The sequence below is a fragment of the Mus musculus genome, chromosome 8 (genome assembly GCF_000001635.26).
Source record: "Mus musculus strain C57BL/6J chromosome 8, GRCm38.p6 C57BL/6J".
Lineage (NCBI taxonomy): Eukaryota > Metazoa > Chordata > Mammalia > Rodentia > Muridae > Mus > Mus musculus.
The window spans coordinates 27150215-27162558 of NC_000074.6; the positions used below are offsets into that span (position 1 = coordinate 27150215).

The window sequence follows — 12344 nt, forward strand, 5'->3', positions numbered from 1 at the left end:
GTCATGAGTTGAGGGTAACCTGGGCTACACAGTGAGTTCTAGGCTAGCTGGGGCTACAGAAACCCTGTCTTTTTCAGAAACAAACAAACAAACAAATGAGTACCACCATACTTGACAAACAGACAGTGAGTGCAGTGACTCACACTGCTAGAGACAAAAAAGAATTCAGTAAGGAACAGCTCATCATAAGGAAACGTGACTACCCAGTCAATGGAAAGTCTGGGGGCTCTCGGAGGTTATCCAGACTCCAGAGACACCGGAGTAAGGACTTCCCAGAACTGCCTGCCGGCCAAGCACTTTAACTTTGGCTGCGGTTTCTTCGGATAGATCTTCCTACGTTGCCCAGGCTGGCCCCCACCCTACTCATCAGCCCCCAGTGTGGCTGCAACAGCTGAGGCCAGCTGTAAGGGCGGGCGACTCTATACACACAAGCTCCGCAATCTTACCAAACCCCTCACCGCGTCTTCTCTGGACACTCACCTTCATGAGGGCCTCGCTGATCAGGTTCTCAGTGATGATGGTGGCGGTTCCCAAACTAGAGTTTGCAATCTTGGTGGCTGTTGTGTTCATGGGCTTCACAGGGTGAGGCCTGGAGAGACAAGGAAAGAGTCCTTAAACCTCCAGTAACCACGAAGCTGAGACGTGCCCATCTCAAAGACCCGCTGCCTGCAAGACAGGCAAGGGGGAAGGGGGGGAAGCATCTCTGGCCCCAAATCCAGCTCACGACTTAGCTCCTGTGGAATTCAAAGGAAGCAGGACCAGACGGCCACACACAGCCGGTAACGCACATCCCTGGCAGGGTGTCCCGGCACAGTCTAAGTTCCTCAGTCTGGTTATGGGCACAAGAACAGTGGGACCCATCATCTCTTAGGCTGGCCCGTAGCTCTGCGGCACAGTATTTGCATAGCATGCACAAGGCCTCAGGCTCCATCCCCAGCACTGCAAAAAAATTTTTTAATTAATTTAAATAAATAAATAAAATACTATTAATAGTAAGGAAGATAGAAAGAACAATAGTTTATTATCTTTGGAGGTTAACGCTACAGACTAGGAACCCACTGAGGGGCTCTGCCGTAAGGAAGCTCCCAGAACTTCCAGCATTGCTTTGTTCTACCGCCCCCCTATGATTCCACAGCTACAAAACTCCATCACACTGTAGAAACATCCCTAAGCTATCTTTGAAGACGATTACGTCCTTGCTATCCACACGGCTGGGTCTTGAGTTATTCCAAGCACAAAGTTCACAGCCCCTGTGTGACAAGCCTTGCCAGCCAAACAGGCACGTTTGGGCATCGGGACATCATCCATTTGGTTTGAAGGCATGGTGTCGGGTAAAAGCAAAGACAATGGACAAAGACAGTAGTCTCCCCGTCATGTCTCACCTGTGCTTGGCTGCCCCAGCTCCTGCGCTTGGCAAAGCTGGGGTTGGATGTATCTCTGAGGGTGTAACCCAGGCTTGTAGAAGTGGCTTCTTCTTGCCAAAATTCTCAGCTCTACTAGTGGAGACGTCTGCCGTTGCTTGTTTTTGCGATTCTGCTTCACTGGTGTGGTGAGTGTCGGAAGGTGGAGAACTGGGGGAAGAGTATGCGGCGGGAAAGGTCTCAGCGACTGAGGGGCTGGGCACAGAAGAGTCCTGGGATACGCACAGAGGTGAAGCTGGCTTCTCACCTCCTATCAGCTTCTCTTCCTCGACAGTGCCAGGGCCTGGTAGCTCTTCATTCTCACTTGAGCGAACCTGGGGCCTGAAGTCACACTGATTCTCTGTGGGCACTGATTCACCTGCCCTGCCACTAGACCTTCCTGACGTCTCCAGGATGGAATGTGACACGTTCCAGGGTGAAACTCCTGCTTCTAGATCAACCAACTTCTCTGCCTTTCCTCCATCTCCAACCTCATCGACTCTTTCATCATCCGATGCCACTTCAGGAATGGACGGGAGAGACAAGCTCAGATCAGCTATGATGGGAGATTTCACATCCGAGGCGGACGGAAGGTCACTCAGGGGGTTAGAGAGCAGGCCTTCATGATCGCTGGCTTTGCTCTGACAGGGAGCCATGAGGTCATCCTTCTCATCCATCAAAGGCTGGGTACCTCTTGCTGGGCTGGCTTCACTTGTGGGGCCTTCCGGGAAACACTTGCCTTCAGAAGAAATGTTAGGCTGAGCTTCTGCGGTCACAGGTTCCTGTCCTGTGCCTTCTGTGTGGGGAGACTCTGGAGACCCTGCACGGAGCACGCTTCCAGCAACAGGCCCTTCCTGTGTCAGCTGCTGGGCATGACCTCTGTCCTCCTCCTCAAGCCTAGTGGGTCCTTCTGTTTCTTCTTCCACAAAAAGCTGTTCAGAAAAAGACACGCGCTTCTTGCCCTTCTTCTGCCCTCCGCTGGCATTCTGATGCATCCCCTCGTGTTTCTGTGCGATGCGGTGAAACGAGGAGGCCTCGTCCTCTAGAAGAGGGGGCGCTGCTTCTTCCCCTGCTGTAGTCATTCCGCCATCGTGAACATTATCCACAGAAGACACACACTCTGTCATGAGGGTCTTTCCCGATTCATCACTGCCAGCTTCCTTCCTTGTGTCCCCTGACGCCTCTTCCGTCCCCTTCCGCACAGGTGTAGGAAGTTGTTCACAAGGTGATCCCGAGGCAGAAGAACCAGTGTTTGCAGCCGGTGTTAAACTAGGGACTGCTCTGAGGAGCAAGGAAGGTTTTTCAGCATCGGCCTCACCCTGGCCTGTGGGCCAGGGCTCGACTGGAGTGGATGTGGAGATAGGAGCTGCTAAGGGGGACAAGAAAGAGGAGGCAGAAGGACTTTCAGAGAACTGTGTCTCTGAGTCACATCTCAAGTCGGAAAGGACAGGAGGCTGAATAGAGTCAGAGGGAAAGGGGGCAAAGAGAGCAGAGTCGGGGGAGGGAAGCCTGGCTTTGGGCTGAGCCTCTGGAGAAACTTCCAGTCTGCAAAAAGGACAAAATAAAATCTGCAGGTCAGTGGCAGATGCATTTCAAGACACATATTAAAGTAGTCATTAGGGAGGGACAGGTTTTTAATGATCAAGGTGAAGGAAACAGCACTTCTTGACATACAAATTGATCATTCGTGCTGGGGAGTCGAAGCCAGGGCCCCGTGCCTGCTATGTGAATCCTCCACGACTGAGGCGTAGTCTCCCCACAGAAAGAGACACTGTTTAGCGCCAAGCACAGCCGTCACACACGGGTCTGTTCTAACAGAAATGGAAAGATTCAGCTAGAGCAGCCGACAGCCTACAGTTTCTTTCTGAGATACACTCAGTCCCAAGAGTTGACTATGACAGAACGAAAAGCATCGAAATAATGGAAGGCAACAAGTATGGATTCTGGAGAGAAAGTGCATCCATTGCAGAATCCCCAAAAAGCTTGTCTCGCCACCCCCATTCCAGAGCAAGGTCAAGGTCAAGGTGAGAGTCACTCAGAAAAGCAGACGCTCCTTCCGGCTTAGGCAGGCTCTAACGATCAGGCACAGAGGAGACAGAGAACGGTCTAAAGAGCCGACCCAGGTCTCTCACACCAGCAAACTGACCCCAAGCACCAGGAGGAAAGGCAGCCATCTCCACAGGACAGCACTGAAAACCTTTAAAACACAGGCCCTGCCTGTACCCACCACAAGCACGCACGCTCCGCTCACACGCTCGGAAGCGGCCACAGACGGTGGTCTCCTCTCACCGGAGTCTGCCTAGCTCCCTGAGGACAACCTTCACTCAGGCATGCTGTAGCTTTAGGCTGGGAAAAGCCCTGCCCTTTGTGCTGAGCAGGCCAGGCCAGCAGAGGGGCCTGGTTCAAATGACGTGAGGCTAGCAAACCTTTGCACGCACATCCTGAGACCGGCCGGGTTTGTCCTAGCGGGGGCTTTGCTGAATACCAGGCAGTGGTGGAGAAAGGCCCCATATGTAAAGACGAAGACTCACCTCGGCTTCACAGCCTTGGTCTGGGGAACCCTGGCCGCAGGAACTGGTGGTTTCGGTTCCGACCTGGACTCCGTGGTGGCTCCCGGGTCTGAGATCTGCACGTCCTCAAAGGGGTTCAAGGAGCTGCCCCACTGGGAGGCAACAGGTAGAGCATCTTTCTCAGGCCTTCTCATGAGGTCTTCCTCCCGCAGCTGGGCTTCCACGAGCGCGCCTTTCCTCTCCTTCTCTTTCTCTGAGACAGTGGGAAGAGGTTCGCTTTCACTGCCTTTAGCCGCCGCATCCCTCTTTCCCGTCACCAGAGAAAGCAAAGAGGACTTCTTGCTCTCCTGTTTCTTGCTGTCTTTTGTCTCTCTGGCAGCCTCCACGTTTGCTGGAGACATGCTCTCTCTATTGTCCCCACTGGTCAGAGGCCGGTAGGATGGCAAAGACATGGACTTCATGGAATCCTTGGTGGAAGAGTCGGACAGTCGCCTGTCAGAAGATGTGCCGCCTCCTTCCCCTGGTTCCTTGGGAGAGCGGGCAGCCAGGTTTTCAGTGGACGAGAACAAATGCTTCCTCCTGAAGCCCTGCGGGGATGGGGAATTAGAAGGGCTGCTCTCTCTGATCTCACTCCTGGCCTCCGGCTGCTCCATGTAAACGTGGTTCCCGTTGATACAGACGGTAGAGCGGGAAAGAGAGTCATTCTTGGACCGGAGGCCCCCAAGGAAGGAAAGCCCCTCTTTCTTGGGAAGGCTGAAGTTGGACTGGTTCGGTTGTTGGTCTGTACTGGATGTTCGCTTGTGAGACATGACTGGGAAGAAAGGAAACAGCAAAAGGGGTGAGTGCTGAAGAGACAGTTCAGTGAGAAAAGGAATGTACCGCGAAGCCTAGTGACCTCAGTTAAGTTCCCAGGACCTGCATGCTCAAAAGAGGACCGATGCCCCACAAGCTATCCCTCTGACCTACAGGCATGCGTGCACTCACTCACACACACACACCCATACACACCCATACACACACACACACATATACACACATCCATACACACTCATACACACATCCATACACACTCATACACACTCATATACATACACACTTATACACACACACACACACACACACACTCATACACACACCCATACACACACACACACACACAGACACACACACATACACACTGATACACACACATACACTCCATACACACACACATAAATCAAAATTGAGGCTGAGGATATAGTTCAGAGTTAAAGCATTTGTCTGTCATGCATAAGGCTCTGGGGTTCAATCTCTAGTAATAATAATAAAAAAAAATTAAATGAGAGGGATTTGGGGCAAAGGTCAGTGGTGGTGTTCTTGATTAGCATGCACGATGATGTCATTTTGAACCTCAGCCTTGCAAAGACAGGAGGAGATGGGATGGGGGTGGGGTTGGGGTGGGGGGTGGGAATGAGCAGTTGCGATCGGCAGGGGCATCTGTCAATCTATTCAACATCTGGACACATTACCAATCATGGTACCTGACAGGAGGACCCTAAGCACTCTGTAACACACAACAGCCCGAACAATCAGCGGTGAAGAATTTAAGAAATCCAGTGTTAAACCAGTGGAAAAGGCCACGTTCTTGATAAGAGCAACAGAACCTCCAAAAGGGCTTCAGTAATTGTAGCTGAAGCTCAGATTACACAGTTCAGAGTTAAGGAGGCTGGACTTCTGAGCTTCCATCAGGGACGAACCACATAGGAGGCAAGCACACGATAAAAGCTCAGCAGTTATCTGATAAAGTAATGAGACATGACGCACACGAGGGCCTATAGTCTTCTTTCATATACAGTAGGAGCCGTGTTAGAGCCCTTACTGAGAACACTCAAGGCCCTGGGCCGGATCCCCAGGACTGGGAGGAAAACAGCAACAGCAGAAACCCTCAAACGCGCTGATTCTGCGAGCCAAGCCCTTGGAGATTCGTAAGAAACAAAGCCTTTGTGAAGAACACTCACCATCATCACTGTAGTTAACTAAAACCTCAAGGCCTCCCTCTCCCTTCTCAGAGCACAGTCAGGTAAACTGGGGAGGAGGGTGAGTGAGCAAAGACGGGAACTCACCATCCGAGGCGGAGGAGGACTCATCCTCATGGGCGTCATCGTCCCACTGGGACTGGAAGTCTCCGGCCCGCAACAGAACTTTGTCTGACTTGGAAGTGGGCAGGACAGACATGGACTGGGAGAGGGGCGTCTTCTGCAGACTCGACTTGGAAAACAAAGTCTTGATCTTTGACTTCTTTTTCTTGTCTTTCGAGAAGGACTCATCGTCACTGTCGACTGAGGGTGTCACGCTGGGGACGATGGCCGAGGCGGTATCCGAGGCGCTGTCCTTATTCTTCCCTTTGATCTTGTCCTTCAGTTTTCCAAATGGATTCCGGGACTTGTCTTTCATGGAGAGGTCAAACATGCTGGCCGTCATGTTATTCCTCATAAACTGGATGTCGACCTCGATTTCCCCGCGCTCTTTGTCCTTCTTCCCGGGTTTGGACTTCAGGGTGTACCATCTAAAGGAGGAGAGGAAGAGGTTAGCTCTGGATGGAAGCAGTTCTAGCAGGGCTCCTGATCCCCTCAGCAGCCTCTCCTCTCTGTTGCTCTCACCTCTTACACTCTAACCTCTTACACAAATGCGCTTCTAAAATATTATTTATTTAGTATTACTTAGACAAGTACACTGTAGCTGTCTTCAGACACGCCAGAAGAGGGCATCAGATCCCATGACTGATGGTTGTGAGCCACCATGTGGTTGCTGGGAATTGAACTCAGGACCTCTGGAAGAGCAATCCATGCTCTTAACCACTGAGCCATCTCTCCAGCCCCACAAAGCACTTCTACTCTGTCTCAATGGAGGGGAGAGTAGAGAACTTCGCTTTTACTTATCGGTTCATTTTTGTAGACCAAGGGATCGAACGAATGAAGCCGGCATGCAGAACAGGCTACAGAACACTTGGCCCTGGCCCTGAACGCTTATCTCTAAGAAGTCGTTCTGCCCATACGCTAGACTATACGTAGTCTGGTGTACTTAGCACATTCATCTTACTAGGGGTTAGACCTGGGGCCTTGAGCACACTATACAAGTACTGTACCATTGAGTTCCACCCTCAACCCTTATAATTAGCTAGAATAATAACCCAATAATGAGTTAGTTCTAAAAATCAAGAGCTTGGCACAGTGATGCAGGCCTGGAGTCCCAGCTATTGGGATAGTTGGTGGGCAAGGTAGGAGCTTGAGGTCAGCCTAGAAAATACAAGACTCTACCTCAGGTGTGGTGGCACATGCCTTTAATCCAAGCACCTGTGAGGCAGAGAAAGGCATGTCTCTGTGAGTCTGAGGCTAGCCTGGTTTGTTTATCTAGTTCTGGGCCAGCTAGGGCTACATAATGAGACCCTACCTCAACAAACAAACAAACCCCCAAAGACAAGAATTAACAGAGACCCACAACCGGACAACATACAGACAGCGAGAGATCTTGGACCACTAGTCCTAAGTGGGAGGTCTCCATCAAACCTCTCCCCTTGGCTCAGGAACTCTGTTATGAAAGCCAGAGGGAATGGAGAATATTAAGAAGGCCTTCGAGATAACAGGCTGGACACACATATGGTCCCACAGAGATGGAGGCTGGTATGTTAGAATAGCTGCTCTCGTCTGAACACAGCACCCCAGGCCAAAACAGTTCCATGTGTAAGAGGTTTATTGGGAGAAAGAAAGAGAGAGAGGCAAGGAGGGTGGTGGCAGAAAGAAAAGGGGGGAAGGGTTGGGGAGGGCCATTCCCCTGAATGTATGGATAATGACACAACACAGGTAAAGGTGGGAAGTGAGCCAAGTGGATTCTGGGAATATGGTGGTCGTTGTCTTGGCAACAGGTCTGTAGGTCCTGCCTATGTGATGTCACAGGTTTTAGAGGTCCTGATGCCAACTATGGCAGCATGCACAGGGCACCACAGGTTCAAGTCAGGTGGTCCCAGTGCTGAGAGGGGAAGTGCACACAAGCCCCCACCCTAACCCAAAAGCTATCTCCAACTGACAACAGCTTGCAAAGGAAACATTAGTTTCTCCAAGGGAGTCTCCCTAGATATACAAACCACACTGACGCACAGGCCCCGTGCCCAGCAGTATTAGCCAACACGAATGATCTCAGTAGTATTTCTGTCGACCTTTTGTCTCAGGTTGTTGTTTGTCTGTTTTGCTTTGTTTTTTTTTTTTTTTTAAACCTTACTGATCTTTTGCTTGTATATTATGGTTTCTGATTTCTGTGTTTTTGTAGGTTTTGCTTTTTGTGGGCATGTCTCTGTGTTTTCTTTTCTTTGTTAAAAATTCTGGTATGTTTAGCCAGGCAGTGGTGGCACATGCCTTTAATGCCAGAACTTGGGATTAAGGCCAGCCTGGTCTACACTGAGTTCCAGGACAGCTAGGGCTATACATAGAAACCCTGTCTTGGGGGGGGGGGGATAGTTCCAATGTCATATTTTCTTTCAATAGGGTCGTTATTATATAATTTTTATTATATTTTCTATTATATACTTTCACATTATGTAATTATATGATTGTACTTTATTTTTTTTTTTTTACTTTTTTTTTTTATTTATTTATTATATGTAAGTACACTGTAGCTGTCTTCAGACACTCCAGAAGAGGGAGTCAGATCTCGTTAGGGATGGTTGTGAGCCACCATGTGGTTGCTGGGATTTGAACTCTGGACCTTCGAAAGAGCAGTCGGGTGCTCTTACCCACTGAGCCATCTCACCAGCCCATGATTGTACTTTATAACCGTTTGAAGTAATGAAAGCCTGACCGGAAAGTATTCACTTCTAACTTAGCTATCATAAAACAATATTGCAAACATCATTTAAACATTTTACATGGCCCTCTGCAAAACTACTTCAAAACTACTTCAAACGCCAGGGTACCAGACATATCCTGACTGCAAACTTCAGGAAGGGGGATTCTCCTTGGCATTCATTTTCCTTCTGGAAACCTGATCTCTAGTGAACTAGGAGCCTAATTCACTGCAGGCCATTGAGGAACAACAACTCCCAATACCTGGCCTCCAGAGAGCCACCCACAGGCCACCTCACAAATGGAGAACTTACTGGGTTTTTTTGTTTTGTTTTGTTTTGTTTTCTTCAGTGACCTACTTAAAAGCTTAGAGCCTGGACTTTAAGGAAATGATGGTTTTGTCCAAATGAGCACAACTTCCTCTCTCACCTTTGACTGTAGCTCAGCAAAGGCCAATCCCTCCCCCACCCTCTCTACCCTCCAACCCCCAGCTATTTGACTCAGTCTGCACACAGGAAAGTAGAACCCTAACCCTCAAGCAGCACTCCCAGCATGCCCTGCACCTCCCACACTTGCACCTCACAGGATGGCATGGCCGGGGAAGTGCATTCACTTTACAGGGGAGGGAAACAAAGCTTAGAAAATGCCACCAGCACTGCTGCAGACCTGGCAAGGATTCTCCATTCTCTGAGTCCCTCTCCATTCTCTGAGTCCCTCTCCATTCTCCTTGACCAGAAGGCTTGCTTTAAGCTTATTCTCCTGATTCACTTTCAAATTCTTTCTGGGCAGAGTTTGAGCCGCTTTCCCCTCCACTTTGTGTGGGTATGTGTGCGTACAGGAGTGCGTGCGTGGGTGGTGGTGGGGTGCTAGGGACGAACTGCAAGGCTTCATGGGTGGTAGACAAGTGCTCTAATACAGAGCGGAAAGCCCAGCCCAGACTCTTTCAATTTAAACATCCCACAATAAAAGGAGAGAGGGAAATGCCAGCATAGCTCGCCACCATAGCTTGCCACCAGCCATAATCTGTAAGATGACCAATGGAGATCCAGCACAGAGAACTGCCAGGAAAAAACATGAAATGCATCAAGAGATGCAGCCAGGACCAACAAAGTCACGCGAGATGCCGGCCTCTGATCGGCAAAGAGAGATCTTTCATGGTTTGTGAGACACAGCTGGGAAGGAGGGGTGGGAGAGGAACAGCCACTGCAGGAAGATGCAGGTCTTTTATCAGCTCTTCCCGGCAGCCTCTATCTTTCCAGGGCCTGGAGGGGCCTGGAATACTTTGCATATTTGTCAAGAGGTTGAGAGGATTATTTGTGTTTTTCTTCCCTGATAGTCACAGTTGCCTTGGTGATGAAAGGTGTTTGGGCTTTTGTAATGTCACTTGTAGAAACCTGAAAAGGAGAAGCTCAGATGACCACAGCAGGGGCTACAGGCGGCAGGGCCAGTCAGGAAGAAGGGTACTGGGGCGGGTGCTTCTCCACCAGGCTTTCTGTCAGTCAGTCAGGCATGCAAACACATTCAAGACCTTCAGAAAATGCCACCCGACTCTTCCTGGGACCGGGCTCGCCTTTCTCTAAAGGTTTCCTGGGGCAAAGTGCTTATCTTAAGCAAACTTAGAGCCCGCTCCGCTCAGAACGCTTCCCACCGATTGTGCTGCCCCGCTGCTCGTGCACTGGAGCTGGACTGGCTTTGGAAACCTGCAGCACCACATGTCGGCAAAAACCTCGCCAACTGTTCTTGCTGCTCGTTTTCCTAAGCAGACCCGAATTCTGCCAGGAGGGGTCTTTCAGGGGGTGTGAATAAGAAGACCTGCAATCAGAGGTAGAGAGCTCCCTGGCAAATGCCACCTAGAGTATTCTGAATGCAGTTTCTCTACCTCCTCCTCTAGTCCTCCCCCACGCCCCTAGATCTACTCCTCCTGTTTCTCTTAAAGGGGGAAAAAAAAAAAAGCAGGCCTCCCAGGGATATCAACTGAACAGGGCATATCAAGTTGCAATAAGACGAGGCACATGCCCTCACATCCAGGCTAGACGAGGCAACCCGGTAGGAGGACAAAGATCTCAAGCGCAGGCAAGAGTCAGAGACAGCCCCACTTACAAGAACAGCAAGCTCCACGTCATAACACACATGCAGAGGGCTTAGCTCAGACCCACACTGGGTCTGTGACTGTCACAGTCTCTGTGAGCCCCCGTGGAGCCCTACCTAGTTGATCTTGTGGGCTATGTTCTCATAGTCAGACAAGATATTCTAAAGAGACACCTGTGTCCCAAATATTAAAATGTCCTCAGGAGCCGGGCGGGCAGCGGCGGCGGTGGTGGCGCACGCCTTTAATCCCAGCACCTGGGAGGCAGAGGCAGGCGGATTTCTGAGTTCAAGGCCAGCCTGGTCTACAGAGTGAGTTCCAGGACAGCCAGAGCTACACAGAGAAACCCTGTCTCGAAAAAACAAAAACAAAAACAAAATGTCCTCAGGAGTCTCACACTGAGGAAAGGCCGGAGCCAGCTAGATAGAAGAGGAAACTGTCACACAGTTCTGGCAACTTACCATATCTTACAAGGTACACTGGAGCTAGGCAATGCTGTTGGATGGCGGGGTGGGGGTGGGGTCTCACGATGACAGGTTTGCTTAGTGATGCATGCCATTTGCCCTGTGCTTAAACCCACCTCAAATCAGACAGGGGGAGGGGGCGGGGAGCTGGACCTCTTCCCACGGTGGCCATGTTGAACACACCCCCTTTCCTGTTTTTCAGTATGTCTGGTCTCTTTAGAGGCAGGCACACTGGGGCTGGTGGGCGAGCCTTTGATCTGCCAGGGGCCCAGGCTTTGAGCCTGAAAACTGTTAACAAAATTCATGAGTGACTCGCCCTCTGGAATCCCAAATCGGATTATGGCTGTGGGCTTCAACATTACAATCAACTCCATTTTTTCAGTGTTGTTGGTTTTTTTTTTTTTTTCTTGAATCTGTTTTTTAATTCACTTAATTCCTGTCCCGGAGAAGCAGTTAATAAACAATCTGTCCCAGCATGACCACACAGCATAAAGTAGCAACGTATGTGTTACCTTTCACATAGGCCCAGAACAGGCCCGTTATCTTGGGATCAGGGCTGGGTTCATTTTTTCTGTCCAAAGGGCAGAGTACAGTAAGACAGCCATAATCTCATGCAGCGAGTTTATTTTTTAAGCCCATGATATGAAAAAAGTCCTCCACCTATCAGAAAACTTTAAAAAAAATCAAATGATCCCTCCTAAAAGTATATCATTTATAATATATGTTTTATAATTTGTAATTATATTTAGAAAATTAACATTTATATTTTACTATTATAATTAAAATCTAGTCCTTTGAAATTAAAAAGGTCCTCTGAGCCTGTAGAAACTGATTGGGGCGGGGGGGTCACAGAAACATTTTGGGGTTTGGTGTGTAACCTGTGTGGGTGTGTGGTGTAGGAATCAGACCTAAGGCAAGATCTCCACCCTTGGGCTATATGTCTAGCCCTTCTATAATATTTTAAAACAATAGGATATTTTAATATATGTTATATATTAATATGTAATACAGTATATTAATAATTAATAAGATTAATATATACTATTTTAAAATAATAGGATAAAATCCCA

General features: G+C 49.4%; 1 protein-coding gene across 2 annotated transcripts in view; it reads right to left on the minus strand.

Moving 5' to 3' along the window:
• The window catches only part of Rab11fip1 (RAB11 family interacting protein 1 (class I)), a 35874-nt gene that overhangs the window by 11442 nt on the left and 12088 nt on the right, over positions 1-12344 (minus strand). Inside the window, exons 2-5 of one of the 2 annotated variants that reach the window (NM_001080813.2) lie at positions 6013-6455; positions 3932-4721; positions 1383-2945; positions 481-589 (exon numbers count right to left, since the gene is read on the minus strand). In NM_001080813.2, coding sequence (NP_001074282.1) covers positions 481-589; positions 1383-2945; positions 3932-4721; positions 6013-6455 — 2905 coding nt within the window. The remainder of the gene's footprint in view (positions 1-480; positions 590-1382; positions 2946-3931; positions 4722-6012; positions 6456-12344) is intronic. The other variant, NM_029423.2, reaches the window with a different exon arrangement.